The sequence below is a fragment of the Stenella coeruleoalba genome, assembly GCF_951394435.1.
Source record: "Stenella coeruleoalba genome assembly, chromosome: 12".
NCBI classification, from domain to species: domain Eukaryota; kingdom Metazoa; phylum Chordata; class Mammalia; order Artiodactyla; family Delphinidae; genus Stenella; species Stenella coeruleoalba.
Window position 1 is genome coordinate 90,267,381 of NC_137158.1, and position 20,054 is coordinate 90,287,434.

The 20,054-nt window shown below is 42.6% G+C and overlaps 1 protein-coding gene across 1 annotated transcript; it reads right to left on the reverse strand.

Moving 5' to 3' along the window:
* Positions 1 to 1,360: 1,360 nt before the first annotated feature.
* On the reverse strand, positions 1,361 to 19,473 carry PSMB1 (proteasome 20S subunit beta 1). The gene is made up of 6 exons (XM_079938652.1): positions 19,322 to 19,473; positions 14,783 to 14,890; positions 11,858 to 11,939; positions 9,333 to 9,462; positions 2,717 to 2,823; positions 1,361 to 1,667 (listed from the first exon to the last, which is right to left on the reverse strand). Exons 1-6 carry the CDS (start codon positions 19,432 to 19,434, stop codon positions 1,482 to 1,484), a joined length of 726 nt encoding a protein of 241 aa, XP_079794778.1. The 5' UTR covers positions 19,435 to 19,473; the 3' UTR covers positions 1,361 to 1,481.
* Between the last annotated feature and the right edge of the window lie 581 nt (positions 19,474 to 20,054).

Genomic DNA, 20,054 nt, shown 5'->3' on the forward strand with positions numbered 1-20,054 from the left:
ACACCTCAGGAGGTGAGGACCTTATAGAAACATTTTAGGCACGATATACATAACTTTAAGTGGTGAAAAACTGAACCCCAAATCAACAGAAAATCCTTTGAAATGAGAAGTAAAATACACCTGTAGCTTATATAATCGTTAATTTAATGTCGACTTGACTGGATGACAGGGTACCGAGATATTTGGCTAAATATTATTTCCGGGCGTCTGTGAGGGTTTCTGGGTGAGGAGGTTGTTGCCCTCCCCAGTTTGGGTGGGCATCACCCAATCATTCTCGCTCCCTGTTGAGCTGGGACTGCCACCTTCCCTCGTCCTGGGGGACAGGATCTCACCCCGTCGGCTCTCCTGGTCTCAGGCCTTCAGACTCGAACTGGAACCCACGCCCCACCCCTCTCCTGGGTCTCAAGGCTGCAGACCACAGGAAATGGGACGCCTCAGCCTCCACAGCCATGTGAGTCAGTTACCAATAATAAATCTCCGTCTGTATCCTCCCGATTCCGTGTCTCCGGGCAACTGGTATAATAAAGACGACGAATGTGCACTCTGGATGGGACAGTCTAGTTTCCAGTTGTTGGGATGTTTTAAGAGAAATGAGTGAGATGCCACCACTGCATCCTTGGTGCCTGCGACAGAGTATTCAACAAATGCTTCTCGAGCAAATTTTAAAATACGCATCCTCGCATCCTCTACGGGGTTTTGATCATTTAAATTCCTCACGGGAGGCCAACGGTAGAATTGGCCGCGAGGCAAATCACACCCCTACGTAGCACAGAATTTGACTTGTTCGACATCAAGAAAATTACTCCCACATCCAATGTTGACTCCATCCCATTTGATGGAGCCAAAGTGCACTTAACATTAGCTCTAAAGCAAACACTCTATCGAAATTTAGGTATCAATTTTAACATTTCCAAAGTGTTTATACAAATTATTCCAGATTTCTGGCTAAAGCCCGTTTAAAGGGCTATTTGCTTTTACAGTTTTCTTCTACTCTGGTTGATTTAAAGATTTTCCTCCAAAACAGCCATTCCAGACTGTTTAACAATCCCAGGGATGATAAATCTTAACATATTCTATTTATATCCATTAATGTCGTAATAAAATTGAGGTGGTTTAAAGGTAATCTGCCCTTCAAGGCAAGCTGGGTGGACTAAATAAATTCCAAACACTCTCCATAAGATGGGCTGACCTACCATAAGACGATAAGCTGATCAAAACGGTGAACTTTCCCAGATGGATGAAAGCTAAAAGATTTTGTATCCTTAAAATACAAAAATAGCTCTGGATGACAGAAAAATACAGGAAGAATGAAGAAAACGAAAGGAAAAAGAAACCCTACTTCCTAGTTCTGTCCTGGAAGAAAACAAGTCATAACAAAATAAGTGCTCAGGGTTTTATTCTTTAATAAAACAGATCAGTCCAACAGTTCCAAGGTACAAACTTAACCAGTTTTGAACTAATCAAGGACAACGGCACAGAACTCAGTCCTTCCGCAGAGGCACAGTCTCCTCCCTGATGCCCTCCTTGGTCACGATGCAGATCCTCAGTGCGTCCCCAGTGTACACGTCCCTCTCGGCAGCAGAAATGAAGACATCTTTCACAAGCCGCATGGCTCTGTCCAAGGACAGTGGGACATGCTCCACATTCTGCATGTTCTTAAAACCAACCTGGTGGGACAGAAACCTTGGATGAGGCATCATGTGACCATACAAAGGCAGTCCAGCCTCCCCCAAAGCTTTCACACGTCTCAGGGTTCAACATGAGTACATCACACAAACGTCAAATGTCCCTCAACTGAAATATTTCCAGACCTGGCTGAATTACACATACCTAACACCTGACCAATATCCACTGAGACAAAGGCCCTGCTCTTGAGAAGCACACAGCAGAGGCGTGAACATATGTAAGCAAACTATCGTTACAGAATCTACTGAAACTAAGAAGAAAATAGAGCCAGGAGCGCCCCAAGCTGTCCTAACTAAATCTCCTGGGAGAAGAAAAGAAAGGCTTCAGCAGAAAATACATCTAAGTAGAGGAGTGCTAAAGGATAAACGAGTTCAAGGATGGAGTAACATTGCAGATGGAGGCTGTGGCATCTCCAAAGGGATGGAGATGGGAAGGCACATCACTTCAAGATCTGAGTGGAATATGGAGTGACAGGAGATGAGGCAGATAAGCAACAAGCAGAAGTAACTACATACTACGTAACGAATTTTAGACAAGCAAGGAGGATGAAGTAGGGAAGTAAGCTTGGAGGCAAAAAGGATGTTGGAAATAAACACAATGACCCAGGCAAGATGCCACGCAAGCCTGAATGCAGCCAGCAGTGACAGAAGAGGGGGCAAGTTAAACGTATACTTGGAAATTAGAATACAAAACGAGGTGACACAGAAACGGTGAGACTGGGGCAGAAATGCATTTTCATGACTGCAGGTAAAAATGGCAGGAGGAGAACCAAAAACATGGACCAACCACTGTAGACAGAAGCGCCTTCCAAGCCGTGAGAACAGGGAAGAAGCTGGAGCCGTGCAAGGGAGGGGCGGCAGGAGAACCAGTGGAACAGAGACAAGAAGGCTGGGTGGGGCAAATCAGCCCAGCAAACTCAGCAGCGAACTACAAGAAAGCGCTGACTTCCGCACTCCCCCAAGCTGGTGAAGAGAATGCAGGGGAGGCACTTTGTGTTAATGCCACCGCCCCCTGGACGCAGTCTTATTACCTGGTTGTCAAGCAGGGGCTGCAGCATGGCACTGGCTGAGCCTCCAGCCTTGAAGGAGTCTCTCTGGTAGGAACCCACCGGATCAAAGCTGTACACAGCTCCCTTCCCTTAAAGAAGAAAACAGTCTCCATAAGGATGCATCTTGACCACATTCCCAAATCGTGGTAAAATAAATCTACTCAAAATGTGATACAAAATGGACTATCAACTTGGCTAAAATTTCAGAAGAAGTGCAGTCTGCCTTTCCCCTCCCCTCCCCTCAGAATGCAATCGGAGGCCCACCTGCCCACTCCTGTCCACTAAGGCGTTTGCCCCCAGGAGCGTCATGCTCTCTTCCAAGCTACCATCACCGATTACCACGCCGTGGCTCCCACTATGTATGTGGTCTCACAGGTTCACTAGTTAACAATCACAGGTCCTGCTCTAAGTTCTGCACCAAACTCCTCACAACATTCCTAAAAATCTAACTGGTGTAGTTGCAGTGTAGACACAAGTGTAAGATTTTCCTGGTGCTAAATGTGAGAAGCATGAAAAATTTACTGTGTACTTTTAAACTAATAGTAAGCACACTCTTTAGCATCAGCACCATAAAAAAATCAATTTAATTAAGAAGAAATTCCAGGGACTTCCCTGGAATTCTCTGGCGCAATGGTTAAGAATCTGCCTGCCAATGCAGGGGACATGGGTTCAATCCCTGCTCCAGCAAGATCCCACATGCCGCAGAGCAACTAAGCCTGAGTGCCACAACTACTGAGCCTGCGCACTAGAGCCTGCGAGCCACAATTACTGGAGCCTGCGAGCCACAATTACTGAAGCCCACGTGCCTAGAGCCCGTGCTCCGCCACAAGAGAAGCCACTGCAATGAGAAGCCCGCGCACCACAACAAAGAGTAGCCCCCGCTCGCCGCAACTAGAGAAAAAGTACGTACCCTATGACCCAATAATAATTTCACTTACAGAATTAAGATTTACCTACAAGTAATGCTTACATAAACACACAAAGCAATATGTACAAGATCATTTCTGTATCTCTTACAGAGCAAAAATTTACAAGCAACCAACTCCATTAGCAGAAAATGGTATATGTCAACATAGCCATGTGCAGACTAGGAAGAGGAGGACAGGTCTGTGGGACACATCCATGGGACAATGTAAAATAAGGAGCTCTGTGCTATGTAGAGTACAGTCCTATTTTTGTTTAAAGGCATTAAGTAAACTGTACACACATTTACATATACACACAAAAACATATGGAAAGATTAATAAGTAAACTGTAGTTATTCATCTTTGTGGGATTACAGACAAGAAAAGAAGGGAATCACTTTATATGCTCTGGTATTGAGTTTATTACAAAGAATACATGTCACTAATTTTTAAAAAGGCCTTTTAAAACAACTGTGTTCTAAGTGTGAGAAATCACGGATCATTTATAAGGTATGACTTAAAAGTGACACAACTGATTTTTAAAACACATTATGCCATAACTGAAACACTCCAGTAGTTACCCTGGGAGATGTGAGATAAGGACAATCTTCTTACTACCATGGACAACGGCCAACATTAGCTGTGTGTATTTTTCCCACCGCAGAATTACGGAGATATAACCCTAACCCTAACCCTAACCCGGCTGAGGAGGCAGCACCTGAAAGAACCTGGAGAAGTGCTCTGCTGGGAGCAGGCTTACAACAAGAAACAAGGTCACAGCAAGCAAGGCCACTAACTTCAACACATAAAGAAGCGCTATGAGGTATAAAGCCAAAAGAACAACTGTATCGCTCATGAGGCCAATAGGCCACAAGTAAAATGAGGCTCAAAAGATTTACCCAAGGGTAAACCAATCTCAGAAAACCACACACACAGCTTTGAGGAAAACAAAAGAGTAGAATATACCCAAGACCACAGCTTCAAAGACTCCCTTAGAAAAAGCAAGAGACACCTGTAACATGAGTGCAGAAGGCCTGAATCTTGGCTGTAAGTATAAAGTGATTTCCCTCATCAAAATAATTCTTAAAAAGTGCGATGATTTCAAAGTAAAAAATAAAATAAAACCAGACAAGTCCTAGAAAAAAACACAGGTAAACCTTTGATGGGGAAGGCGTTTCTAACAAAGTTAAGACACTCAATACCATAAAGAAAAGACTGACAGATTTGTATGAAAGTCAGGAACTTCTGTATAGCTCAAGACACATCCCAAAAGGTCAGAGACCAAGAACGCTCGTGCACGGCATCTGCCACACACGTTACACAGGGTTAACACAGTTGTTCTTATAAATCAGTAAGAAAAGACTGACCTGCGAATAAGGGAATAAGCAAAGATTAACACACGGGTCAGTCTCCAAAGAAATGCAAAGGGCAATAAACACGAAGACACCCAACCTCTATAAACAAAAAATACATATAAATTAAAACAACAAAGTATTTACTAGGCAAAGACCTAGAATGTGTCAAAATTCTGAGACTGGTTAGGATGCAAAAACAGAACCAAAAAAACCCAAAACAAAAGAAGGTACTCACACCCCTGCTGGTGGAGTGCAGGAGGACTGTTTCTGAAGGGCACGCCCATGGTGTCAGCAGGATGCAAACATATAGATATTCTCTGACCCAGAAGCTCGACTTCTAGGAATTTTTTCCAGGGAGATAAGCTGGGTCGGAGAAATACACAAAATTGTATGTACAGGAGTTGCCATATTGTTTATATTAAGAAAACTGGAAGCAACCTAAATAATCCTCAGAGGACTGGTGGGGAAACTATGGTGCCGCCCTAGCCCATGTCAGCCTGGAATCAGTATGCACGCCCTCATCCACCAGCATCAAGCTACCTCAGTGATAATACATCCGCTGGACAGTCCCAGAAACACGTATAAACTACATCCTACTTATGTAGTGTACAAGCACGTACGCACACCAAGATGTCTAAGAGCATGTTCGCTATAAGTTGAATAGCAATTATCTCTAGGGACAGGCGTTGGGGGATTACTACTTTTATCTTTGTATCTTCCAGTACTATTTGACTTCTGTAAGCATTATTGTTTTCATTACAGAAAAACTAAAGCCCTCATTAACTTGGGGAAAATTTTTTACAAGAGGGCATGATTGCAGCTGGAGAGGTAAGGGCACAGAGGTCAAAGTAGATAGCTGTCGACTGTGTGCTAGAGTCAGCTGTTGACCCAGTGTCCTGAGGGTCTCCATAGGAACAGAGCCCCACTTCCACCAACACAGAAGACAGGAAATAAAATCTCAAAACAGGGACTTCCCTGGTGGCTCAGTGGTTAAGAATCCGCCTGCCAATGCAGGGGACATGGGTTCGATCCCTGGTCCGGGAAGATCCCACATGCCGTGGAGCAGCTAAGCCCGTGCGCCACAACTACTGAGCCTGCGCTCTAGAGCCCACAAGCCACAGCTACTGAAGCCCACGCACCTACAGCCCATGCTCCGCCACAAGAGAAGACAACGCAATGAGAAGCCCGCACACCGCAACCAAGAGTAGCCCCCGCTCGCCGCAACTAGAGAAAGCCTGCGCACAACAACAAAGACCCAACGCAGCCAAAAAAAAAAAAAAAAAAAGTCTCAAAACTTCAGCAGAGGCTCTGGACTTGGAGGCACCAGGCCTTACCATAGACAGGGTGAAAGGCAGGTACAAAAACAGAAGTGTTAAATGGAGAGCTGATGTGCTCCTTCAGTGCAGACCTTTATGACCAGATTTTGATTATCAATCTTCAGCACAAATGGACGGCCAAAATTCAAAAGAAATTTGAAGGAAGTCTCCAATGTAGAAGGCAGCAGCCAAAAATAAACAAGATGAAGAAAGCAATCTGAGGGCTTCCCTGGTGGCACAGTAAAGAATCTGCCTGCCAATGAAGGGTACAGGGGTTCAATCCCTGGCCCGGGAAGATTTCTTCCCACACGCCGTGGAGCAACTAAACCCGTGCGCCACCACTACTGAGCCTGCGCTCTAGAGCCCGCGAGCCACAACTACTGAGCCCGAGTGCTACAGCTACTGAAGCCTGCATGCCTAGAGCTCGTGCTCCACAACAAGAGAAGCCACAACAAGAAGCCCACGCACCACAATGAAGAGCAGGCCTCCAAAAAAAAAAAAAAAAGAGCAGGGCCCCGCTCGCCGCAACTAGAGAAAGCCCACGCTCAGCAGCGAAGACCCAATGCAGCCAAAAATAAAAATAAATAAATAAAAATTTAAAAAAGGAATAAATTGTCTCAGTGGGTGTATACATATTCCAAACTTATCAAATAATGCATTAAAAAAAAGCAATTGGGGCTTCTCTGGTGGCACAGTGGTTGAGAGTCCGCCTGCCGATGCAGGGGACATGGGTTCGTGCCCCGGTCTGGGAAGATCCCACACGCCGCGGAGCGGCTGGGCCCGTGAGCCATGGCTGCTGAGCCTGCGCGTCCGGAGCCTGTGCTCCGCAACGGGAGAGGCCACAGCAGTGAGAGGCCCGCGTACCGCAAAAAAAAAAAAAAAAAAGCAGCTGGAGAAAATGCAGAGAACACAAGAAAACTTCAAAGAAGTACAAAAAAAATCTAGCAGTAACAGGACACTTAAAATAAAAATAAAGGAGCTAACAAAGAAGAAAAAGCTCTTGGAAATTAATGATGGCAAAAATAGAAAGCTCAGTAAAGAATGAGGCATTGAAGTTGAGGAAATTTTCAGAGCAGAACAAAAAAATAAACAGGTGGACAACATGCAGGGGAAAAAATGAGGAACTATGGATCATAACCCAGGTGGCTGTGGAGGAGGCAGGGTTGGGAGAGGAGGAGAACAGTAGAGGAGACAAAATAAATGAGCCAAGACTCTGGGCGAGGAGCCTCGCTGGAACCTTTCAGAACACCAGGATAAAGAAAAGACTCAAAAAACAAGGACTCAAAAAGGTCTCCTGATTCCTTTCTTCAGAAATTTCTCTAGAGATGCACACCACCAAACAAGGAAATAAACCAAGAAAGAGGAAAGCACGGGTGAGAGAGCTGAAGGCTGTCCTGGGAAACAGAAAAAGGCGGCAAAGGACTGCTTTACTACACACACAAATTCCTCTAAGGAATAAAACCAAATCAAACCAGACAAGATTAGAGGGGGGAAAAAAAGGTTAGAAATGCCTGAGAATACCACCAAAGCAAGCGAGTGTAATCTGGAAATCAAAGAAGAGGGCTGTGAAGTCAAGCAGATCCGAGCCTTAGCTCTGCCCACACACGAGCTCAGCACACACGATGTTTCTCCAATCAGTCTGATGCTCAGAAAAACTCAAAGGACATTGTCTGGCCTGCTGAAATTCAATGGTAGCTATTATTAACATTGCTAAAATCTGAATTTATTAACCTGACATTCAAGTCAGACATAACTGAAGTCAAAAAAGGCACCAGAAGTGTCCAGCATGCTGGGTAAGGCAAGCTAACCTGTGGCTAGAATTTAATTACCCAGGTTAAGTGTAATTAATTTCTATGTAACATTTCTGTGCTTTATATTTTCTCTTAGTTTTCAAGCAAGTTTGAAAGCCTGAAAAAACTGTGTCAACCTAATTTGTCTACGTATAAACCATGGTAGGTAAAATGATCAGAATGCTCCCAGAGGTCACATACAGGGGCAGAGGTGAGAGAGAGAGCGAGGGAGAACAAAGAAAAAACCCATGGAACAGGAACGGACAGGAGTAAAAACGAGAGGAGATAAGAAGAACCTGACTCCATCCTACCCAGAAACCTTCCCTCTCAGAAAGATAGACTGTTTCAATGATACCCAAGACATTCCTGTAACTTCTTTACACTGGACTACTCTAAAAGGCAGCACAGATCTGTCCTGGGAAACTGTATTTGATTTCTGGAAGCAACTAAAAGTCAATTCAAATCAGACCTGGTGAAAAACACTGCTGCCCTTTGATCCATGCTTTGGATCAAAAACAGCATGGAAATGTCAAGTAACAATGCTGATTTTCACTGGCCCTCCTGGTATGACTCTGACAGAAAATCCAAGAGGGATTTTAAAAATTATCCAAAAATACTGGTGGAAATGCACTTCTTTAACACATTACTTTCATAAAAACCTTTTGAAGTACGTTTGTCTTACTTAGAATCATACCTAGGTCAAGCTTCTCCAAGTCAGGTTTCTTTCTGTAAGATTAAAATGCTAAATATACTATCAAATTCATGCAAGATCTTGAGAAAATAGTGAAACAACTGACTGCCCAACATTCACTTAATACACCACTTGCTGTGTGTCTCTGGATAATCATTGATTTCCCTTTTAGCTTCAGTTTCTTTCTTTCTTTCCTTTTTTTTTTTTGGCGGTACGCAGGCCTCTCCCTGTTGTGGCCTCTCCCGTTGCGGAGCACAGGCTCCGGACGTGCAGGCTCAGCGGCCATGGCTCACGGGCCCAGCCGCTCTGCAGCATGTGGGATCTTCCCGGACCGGGGCATGACCCGTGTCCCCTGCATCGGCAGGTGGACTCTCAACCACTGCGCCACCAGGGAAGCCCTAGCTTCAGTTTCTTCACTGCTTTAATTATGAGAAAATGAAGTTGCTCAAGAGGGTATCCGGTTCTTTTCAACTCTGGTTTGAAACACACACACATCTAAGAAATGCCACCCCATTCATCACCCAGAAAGAAAACATCCTACCTTCTTCATCGAGTCCCCCGATGATGTTGTACACATAGTAGGGGAAAAAGCGCCTAGAATACAGGATTGTAGACAGCATTGCAGCAATCGCCCCTGTCGTCATGGCCTTATTATTGGAATGTTTGTACATCTGCAATTATTAACAAAAATAACAGGCATGTAGAGGCAGAATATATTAAAGACTAGAACAATGAACAGTAAATTGAAAAGAATGAAAGCCTATCTTGGTGAAATGGGAAAGGATACCTGTTTCTTTCATGATCAAACAACACAATACTACTAAAATAAAATACTTTATTATGTCCTATCATTTTTGGGGGCTACAAACACTTCTATCGGAAAGAATGCTAAGTTTGCCCTCAGCTCTCTGGTTTAAAGACTACTTTCCATGCCATCCTTATCCCAGGCACTGCTAACTCAAGAGCAAATATATACAAACAGAGCATATGAGGCGACCTGGAGAGGATGTCCCAAATCCAGCTCTCCACTCTGCAAACAGACAGTGGTCAGGAAAGTCCATGGGCCAAATTCAGACCACCACTTGTTTCTATAAAGTTTTATCGGAACACAGTCTCGTTCATTCATTACACATTGTCTGTCTGCTTTTGCACAAGGGCAGAGTTGAACAGTTGCCACAGAAACCAAATGGCTCATAAAGCTGAAGATATCTGCTATGCTAACTCCTGATCAGACTCAGACGTAAGTCCGTCTCTTTGCAGAGTAGGTACCTGTGAGGTGCGAGGGCAGCGCCCTTACTGTGTGTGAATACAGTGCAGTGGTCTTGACCCTTAGAGCATCTACCATGGAGAACAAAAGTATCCCAAACAGCATCTTATACAGTGACTGCCAATCTCAGATTTACTACATCCTTAGGAATCCCAAATTATCCAATAAAAGAAATTTAAGTTCACCAGTTTGTCAGCTACATAGCAAACACCTCTAAAGAGACACCTAAGAAGTACTATAAAATCAAACAATGACAAATACTGAAGAAAGATGAGAAATGAGCTACTTGGATAAATCAGTGTACAGAAACATTTTTTCCACGGTTATAAAGAAAATTCTTCATTTCAAAACCGAGCACCAACATTTATTCACCTCACCATTTACACAATAATATATGAAAGAAAAATTTCAAGGACTGTACACTGAGTTGAACTCACTGTTGCTTGTTTTATTTTATTAACAACTCTCCATGTCATGTTTATTTTTGTCCTCTAAGTGCCATTTATAAAATATGCATTAGGAATCATACAAATACATCAATAAATATAAGTCACTAAAGCTTTCAATATAAATAGATTTTAAATAAATGTTAACAATTGATAAATAGTAAATGAAATCATTTCTACACATTCAAAGAGCAAGTATCAGTTAAACAAATTCATTACATACTCCAGTGACATCACACATAATCTTAAGGGTTATCACAAATAGGCAAAACAGAATGCGACCAACCCGGCTCACTTTTTCATGTACCAGCTGGACTTAACCAACTACTAAATTAAAAATTACGACACGTAGCCTACAAAATTAAATAAGAATATTAACAGCATATAATATTGACACTGTAAATATCAGCAGTTTAAAAAATGTCAGCAGGCTGTAACTGATTAAGAAACAGAGCTACACTTCTGAATGTTGACATATGGTGATTGAGAATCCTACTCCAACCCTATACTGTTATCAACTAAGAAGAGAGTAGTTACTGGTTATTATTACAGATAAAATCCATTTTAGCACAGTCCAAATTACACCTATCCTATTCTCCCTGAAACTACTAGCAGCAAACACTGCTAATACGCACAGGCGATGATCAAAATCCAGACGGCCCTCTGCTTTCATCAAGTCAGCATTCCTTTGTTCTTTATGCCTCCCCAGCTTCCACAAAAGACATGCAGGCAATGTCAGCCCTTTAAAAACTGTAAAACAGGTTAGTCTGTCTCGTTCTCTTACTTCTTCCGAATACCACCCTTTTCGTCTCTTCCACCCTCATCCACCTTGCATCAAATCTCCTTCCTCAGCTAGCTATCAACTAAAGCCTGTTGAGGGGCAGGTAACAATGGCGCAGGTTGTGCCTCTGGTCCAAACAGCTGGTTTGTTCCTTCTTCTCCTGCTCTTGCTAACAGTGCAGTGCTATATAGAGAGCATGTCAGCTGGCGGTGCTCCAGACCAAGCTTCGGTCTAAAAGCTTGCCTCCTCTGCAGAAATTGATTTGTTTCATTTCTGAGGGAGGAGTGTCTTCAGAAGAAACCCCTCCCAGTCTGCCTCAAAAAACGTAGAGAATCCTTTACTTTATACCGTACATATATTTTAACAAAAGGAACTTGCTGTAGTTTCACATTGTGCTACTTTGATGATGCTGCATTAACACTATCATGTCATTTCCAGGATAGGTTAGTTTCACCTGCTAGACGTCTAGCTCTTCTGCAGCTATTCTGAGCAAGTCATGATGTATATGCTTAAAAGAACCTAAAGGACTGTTATTAGTTTTCAATAGTGCAGACATATACAAAGGCATTTACCTTTAGTCTTGCTTCAATAATCTTTGTCAGGGTAAGACAGTCTCCATGAAAACCGCTACATCCAATGACTGTTTTGTCTGTTCTGTAAAAAAAAACCACATTTCAGGAAACTAAGTTGGTTTGACAGTAGAGGAAGACATGTCTTGGGTAATTTTAAACTGAAAACTCCCATTCCCATTATTCACCAAATGGTAATGGGACAACTATTTAGTTAGCTCTTTTTGGGGGGAGGCGGGGGGGTTGGGAGGTCCTGTATCCCAACATCTCACTCAAAATAAATGAAACTACGAATGGACTAAGGAAAATATGACTGAATTTTTTTACAACCTTAGGTTGAGTTGTGAGCAGCTAGTTTAGCTCACAACTCAAGCCAATTTACATATGATACAACCCAATGTTCACACAGAAAAAGCTTTACAAATTTTATTACATAAAAAATTAAAACTTCTATAAAAATACAATGAACAAAGTTTTAAAAAAGAACCAAGAGCGCCGTTGCCCAGGTTCAATCCCTGGTCGGGGAACTGAGATCCCATAAGCCACTCGGCATAGCCAAAAAGAAAAAAAAAAAGAACTAAGGAAATGTATTTGTAGTACATACAACCAAAGTCTAATTTTAATTTCCTTATTCTACAAAGGGTTCCTAAAAATACGAAAAGCATTAACAGCACAATGGCTCATGGGGATGTAATACACAGCATGGTGACTACAGTTCATAAGCCTGTGTTGCGTATTTGAAAGTTGCTAAGAGAGTAGATCTTACAAGTTCTCACCACAGGGAAACAAATGTCGTAACTATGTGTGGTAACAGATATTAACCAGACTAATTGTGATCATTTTGCAATATATACAAATACAGAATCATTATGTTGTATACCTGAAACTATTATATGTCAATTATACCTCAATTAAAAAAAAACACAATGGAAAGATGGGTAACTTATATGAAAGTCACATAAAAAGAGACACAAGTCACCATAAACATATAAAAGAACCTCCATGCCAATCAGAAATTCAAATCTAAATAAGAGATGATTTCAATCTATTAGACTAATAATGCCTAATGCTGGTGATGTTGTGGGAAATGTGTACTCTCAGATACTGGCAAAGAGGATACACTGATGCAAGTTTTTAGAAGGCTCGTTTGACAGTATCTAGTAGAAATTTAAATGCACACCATTCTCACTCAATAATTCCACTGCCAGAAATTCATCCAGTCAATATACTTATGCAAGTTTGCAAAGATATACTCTGGGTTCACTTGTGTGTAAGTATACGTATTATTTTAATGGCTCTCCAAAACAAAACAAACAAAAACAACCCAAATGCCCACCAGAGGGAAACTGGTAAAATCTTGGTACATCTATGTCTCAAAAATTAATTCCCAAGTCTTGACATGTATAAGGAAACACAAACCAATCTCATCAAGAGATGATCAGCAGAGGCCACATGATACCCTTCCTTTCAGAAATATAAGAATGACTCATACAAAACATACGTGTCCAGCTGGGGAGACCACTGGCACCTCCAGGGGCACCACCAGCATTTCCTGATCCACCCCTATACCCAACCTCACTGCACTGAGCCTAAGACCCCCAGTATACCATAAGGCTTCACTGCCTATACTACTAAGAAGAGTTGACAGTACCAAGAGGGTAGGACAAAATCTGAGCTTCAAAATGCTTTTGCCAAATATCCAGGTACATAAATGAAGAGGCGTTTTTATGCAAAGAATAAAGAGGAAATGTAAGTCTCAAACAGGTGGGGAAGAGGCAGACTTGGCTCTAGGTCAGCCCCAAAGGGCATGGGATCAGAGGCACGCAGGCAATTCAACTGCATGTATGGTCTAGTGCAAAACATGCGTGACAGGAACACATTAACGTTCTGTCTCTATATACCTGAAGAATTTCATTAAAAAAAAATGGGTATTCACTTAGGCAGCACACAAACTAAAACAGAACATTATAAAGATGAGCAGAATCTTGCACAAGGATAATATATATAAAATTACGTATTTAAATTTTATTTATGACGTTACTACTTTCAAATTATAAAAGTTACAACTTAGAAGAAAAAATTATAGCATGGGTACAGTACAAATCAGAGAAGAGAAAGGGGTATCAAAAGGGAAGTGGACAGAAAGGGAACTGGGAAGATGAAGACAAGCTTACTGTTCTTTAGGTTAAGATGTGGGCTAGCTCATGCCCTGCAGCACCGCAAGGCCCACCCAAAGGACCCGAACCTCATCAGTCCACTCCTGCTACAATTCAAGGTTAAGACCATCTCGTGGACTAACGTAGGCGTAACCACCACTTTTAACTGTGTCTAAAAATGTTAAATACAAACCACTGCTAACATGCAAGATGCATTTAGGTAACTTACGCAGACTTTCTTCCCCTGTACACATGCCTTTATTTTCTTATGTTTTAGAAAAAATATAAGCACCCCATTAAAACCGTGAACGATGGCTACAACTGCTTACCATATGGTTAAATTGAATGTTTCAGGTTATCTTCTTTTTTAAGGTGCAGATTAGAAAAAAATTCAACGTATTAATGGATGCATAGAAGGATGAAAGTATGTATGATAAAGTAATAATAATAAAATACTGATAAGATCTAGGTGATAGTATATGAGTGTTCACTACAAAATTATCCTACCTTTGTCGTATATTTGAAATTTTTCATAAGATGTTGAAGTAAAAAATATTTAAGTTACCAAAAACACTGTTGGTACCTAGATATGGCAAATATCATGAAGACTACATACTGAATTATTAGAAAACAATTTCCTAACAAAAATGCAAGCTAAGCTCCAAACAGGCAATTAAAAAATTCATGAAACAAGTCATTTAGAAGTTAAATCTCCTGCAGTATTAAATCATCACAAGATGCTGAGAATATGTCCTTAGAAATATTTACTTACAATTTGTAACATTTGGGGCTGTCCCGTGTGTGAATTGAAAACCCCTCACTCAATCGGGTGTCAGAAGCAACAATTGAAAAATCTTCTCCAGCAATTGCCAATACAGTACTGAGGGGAAAAGAAAGACAAAAGAGAAAATTAATGAATTCTTCTGGATGGTAATAACACCTTTCCCAAAATGAGAATGCTCCACAGCATATAGTGGGATAAAATATACTAGATGTAAGCAAGTGCAGGATTCAGATGGAAGAGGAAAGATAAGGGGAAAGGATCCCTGGGCTACAAGTCATCTGGGAAAAAAATATTAAGTACTTCGTAAAAAACACAAGCCTCAATCAGAGCAAAGGTTCCTTAGCAGAAGGTAACAGAAACAAATCACTAAATTATCACCGTCATCAAAAAATTAACATCTACCGATACTATAAAACAGCCAAAGGCCATGGCCCTGCCCGCCGGGGGGTGGGAGGGCAGTCAGGTGTAGATAGTGGCGCTACAACACAAGCTATCTGAGCTCAGAGAAGAGAGGATTAGTGTTTTTCTTTTCTTTTTAAAAATTTATTCTTTTTTCTGTTTTTTAAAAATTTATATTCTCTTGCACATAAAAGTCATAAGCACGTATGTATAAATATATATATATCTGCTCATTTTAAGAACCTATCCCACTGTTTATTTTTTAAATTTATTTTTTTATACAGCAGGTTCTTATTAGTCAACCATTTTATACACATCAGTGTATACATGTCAATCCCAATCTCCCAATTCATCACACCACCCCCCTCACCCCCGTAAAATTATTTTTGTATTTTTTATTTTTTGGCCACGCCAAGCGGCATGTGGGATCTTAGTTCCCTCACCAGGGAACTAAGATGGAACCCCTGCCCCCTGCATTGAAAGTGCACAGTCTTAACCACTGGACCTCCAGGGAAGTCCAAAGGCTTAATGTTTTTCATTTCTTTATATCCAAGTCTTTATATTATGTCTTGCACTCAGGAAGACACCCAAATATCTGTTGGAAAATGGACCAACAAAGAACAAACTTTTCCCTTTGTGGCTGTGTGGCTCATGCTAGCAGTTTAGTGGAGGTCTAGAGCATGAGCCCTAAAAGCAGACCGTCTGGGTTCTAAGTCTGGCTCTCCTGCTTAGCAGGTAATGAGATGGTGGGTAAGTTGCTTAACTTCTCAAGGCCTCAATGTCCTCATATGCGTATCAGAGATCATAACAGGAGCTACCTTATTTGGGTGTTAGAGGATTAAATGAGTTAATAATTGTTAACCCCTCATACCAGTGCCTGACACATAACTGGTCCTCCAGTAAAGTGTTAGCTATGATCCTTGTGGCGTAAGCATGAGGCAGCAGAGTATGATCACTGAGAACCTGGGCTCTGGAGTTACCCGAAACCCGCCCCTGCCACTTAACAGCTCTGTGACCTTGGACAAATCATCCAAGTTCAAGGTGATGATATCAGCAGCTGCTGTGTTAAAGGGTGGCTGTGAGAATTAGACATGACCCACATAAAACACCTGCACTGTGCCTCACAGAACATAAGCGCTCAGAAAACTTAGGCCACTATTCTTACCGAGGTGGGATGGCACTAAAGCTCTGAAGTACAAAAGGATGGTATTGCACATAACATGAACACTGAATAAAGGAAAACTGGTATAATTCAAATAAAACATTCAAACAACTTATTCAGGGGTCCCTTTTTGTGTATACAAGTGAAGTGGCATAAGGCTTATGTGATGGACAGATCCAACAGCAGAAAATCTCACATGGAAAAGCACAGATCTAGGAATTTTTGTGAGGAATCAAAGGTTATACGAGCAGAATGAGAAAAGTTCCTTTTGCAAAGTGGAATTTTAAGAAGACTACTGTGACAATAACACTATATGTGAAATTAGGATGGAAACTCTTTCAATAAGACTAATGCAGTAGGAAGGTAGCAACGTGAACAGGAAGAAACAGGTATATCCAAAAAACATAAACACACGAACTGTACAGGTTTTTGTAACTACCAAAATGTGTTAGACGCTGGAAGAGCCAATTTTGACATCCAAGATTTTAAACTCTGACAAGCAGCATGATGGCCTAATTATAAGCCGTGTAAATGAGAAGTGATTGAGAGGAATAATTAGTTTGCTTTTTGCTTTCTTTTTTGCGGTACGCGGGCCTCTCACTGCCATGGCCTCTCCCGTTGTGGAGCACGGGCTCCGGAAGCGCAGGCCCAGTGGCCATGGCTCACGGGCCCAGCCACTCCGCGGCATGTGGGATCCTCCCAGACCGGGGCACGAACCCGTGTCCCCTCGATCGGCAGGCGGACTCTCAACCACTGCGCCACCAGGGAAGCCCTACTTTTTGTTTTAATATCTTAAGTTATGGTGAAAGCAGAAAATCCAGGTGGAAAGTTGAATTTAAGCAGCCAGAATCGAGGGGCTCATGAAAGGTAGAACTGGAGAAACAGATCTGGGAATATCTTCCCATAAATGAAACATGTGAGACTACTCAGTGACAAATGTGAAGGCTCATCAATTGGGGTTTAACCACATTTAGTGAGAATAGAGAAAGACATAGGACTAAGTCTTATTTTGTAGAAGCAAAGGCTGCCCAAGAGCCAGCAGGAATAAATATTAAAGAAAAAGAACGAAGACTGAGAAAAGGTAATTCAATAATGAGAAAAGCCATAGCAACTAACTTTAGGGCAGTAACTGGATTACAAAGGTTAAAAAGTGAGTAATGAACACTGAATACCTTGTAAGTCTTACATAGAATCTGCAACTGCCTCGTGAAATGGGTCTATTAACGCATTTTGTGGTATAACTACTTCATTAGCTGTCACAGGAGATATTTAGAAGTGCAATAGTAAAAGCACACATGAACTCCATGGCAACACAGCTATGGATTCAAATCCTGCGGCTCAACTTCACACCAGCTCTGTGCCTAAAAAAATTTAACTTCTGCGCTTCCCTGGTGGCGCAGTGGTTGAGAATCTGCCTGCCGATGCAGGGGACACGGGTTCGAGCCCTGGTCTGGGAAGATCCCACATGCCGCGGAGCAACTGGGCCCCTGAGCCACAACTACTGAGCCTGTGCGTCTGGAGCCTGTGCTCCGCAACAAGAGAGGCCGCAACAGTGAGAGGCCCGCGCACCGCAATGAAGAGTGGCCCCCACTCGCCACAACTAGAGAAAGCCCTCGCACAGAAACGAAGACCCAACACAGCCATAAATAAAAAAAAATTAACTTCTAAGGGCCCAGGCTCATTTGTAAAATTGAGGCATATACCACCTAACACTCAGTCACCATAAGGATTAAAAAAGATAACTGCTTTCAGTTTACAAAATGCTTCTCTTTTGATTCTCCCCTCGCCAAAATATGAGTAGCTAAGAAAGACAAGGAAATCTGGGTTCAAGAAGTTGAGGGGTACCCAAAGACCACAATGCTCTTTAGTGGCAGAAACAAGGCTAAAATCATAGCCTTCCATCCTGTTTGCAACATACCGCGAAAATCTGCATTAAAATTTCAAATCCAGGGCTTCCCTGGCGGCGCAGTGGTTGAGAGTCCGCCTGCCAATGCAGGGGACACGGGTTCGTGCCCCGGTCCGGGAAGATCCCACATGCCGCGGAGTGGCTGGGCCCATGAGCCATGGCCCCTGAGCTTGTGCATCCGGAGCCTGTGCTCCGCAATGGGAGAGGCCACAACAGTGAGAGGCCCGTGTACCGCAAAAAAAAAAAAAAAAAAAAAAAAAAAAAAAAAAATTTCAAATCCATAAGGACCTGATTAATTAACCTGGTTGCCTTAAAGGACCATCTGTTTGTTCCAATTGGGTGGGGATATTTTAAAGTACAAAGTTTGGTCGGTAAACTATAACCAGTGCTTAAATATACAGCTCTTCATTGTTAGGAGTCCTCAACAGAGTGTTTTTCCATAACCCTGATTCTTTTAGTGTACTATCAAGGAAAAGTATTATTTAAGGTAAAGATGGTAACTAAAAAAAAAAGACAACTTGAATGCAACACGCAAGAATACAATATTCAAAGTCCCCCTTCTGAGTATTTTTTTTCCTTAACTTAACGCTAACCCTTAAAAATAAACGCTTATCTATGAAACTAAGTCTGGCCGACTAATCCTACCCGCTATTTAAAATAACAGAAAATGATGAAGTAGTTTCATTTAGCTACAGACACAACTACATCTAACGACACGGCCAATCAATCCTAACTCTTTCATCTCAGATGCTCAACCTGCCCCTTGCCTGCTGGCGCGAGAAACACGTTCAGATAGTAACGAACGGTTAGGTCCATTTTTAAACCTCTTCCAGAGCAGAGCCCAGATATCAATTTCTACCTCCCGTCCACGCAAACCTGCCCGTCCACATCGAGACCCAGTGACCGGCCTGTACGGTGAAGCCCTGAGGAACAAGATCGAACCGAGCAACCACGGAGAGGGAGGCCTGCGGCTGGCGGGGCAAAGCCGGGTAGCCATGCCGACAGCCTTAGGCAGGGACATGGGGGGAGAAAGAGGAAGCGGCGGCTCTCCGGGCTTTACCCTCCGTTGAAAGCGTAGGGCGAAAAGCGCAGCTGCAAAGGGCCCGGGGCGCTGTGAGGCTCCATGGCCGGGTCTCTCCCCGGGCCCGAGTACGCGGCTACCGAGGACAACATCCCGCTGCTCCGCTCCTGCTGTCTCACGGCGAGATGGCGGCCCCTACCGGAAATGGCGCCACTTCCGGCTTCGCGGCGCTGCCTCCGGCCGCTCGGTCTCACGCCGGTCATTGGTCCTAGAGGCAAGCGCCGTAACCTTCCGGTGAGTAGCCGGCGCCCGCTCTTCCAAGAGAGCTGACAGAGAGGTAAAGGCTTTCTCTCCCAAGGAAACATTCGAAATCACTCTTGATGGATAAAAATTTTAAGGTCTGACCTTACAAAGAAATTGGCAAAACTATGGAGCAACGGAAGCTCGAAGACTCTATTGGAGCGTAAATTGGTACAGCCAGATTTCGAACAGGGATTGGCATTACTCGGCATAGTTGAAAATACACACGCATCATGACCCAGCAGTGTCACGCAGAGGTATGTACCCTGGCCAGAAAGACGTGTAAGAATGTTCATAAAACATTGTTCTTAACGGCCCCAAAGTAGAAATGAGCTAAATGTCCATAAACTGCAGGATGGATAAAGCAACTGAGGGATGTGTCACAGCAAAAAATTAACCTACTTCAGCTAGAGCGAAGGCACATCAACATGGATGAGTCTTCTAACGTTGAGCAAAAGAATACATACTATAT

What these genes read in the sequence shown, in the direction of transcription:
- PSMB1 (XM_079938652.1), bottom strand. Translation starts at nt 19,434, where the DNA reads ATGTTGTCCTCGGTAGCCGCGTACTCGGGCCCGGGGAGAGACCCGGCC. An exon ending in CCCTACGCTTTCAACGGAGG is followed by an intron (nt 14,891 to 19,321) that starts GTAAAGCCCGGA and finishes TTTTCCCCTCAG; the next exon opens with TACTGTATTGGCAATTGCTG. An exon ending in TTATTGAAGCAAGACTAAAG is followed by an intron (nt 9,463 to 11,857) that starts GTAAATGCCTTT and finishes TAATAATTGCAG; the next exon opens with ATGTACAAACATTCCAATAA.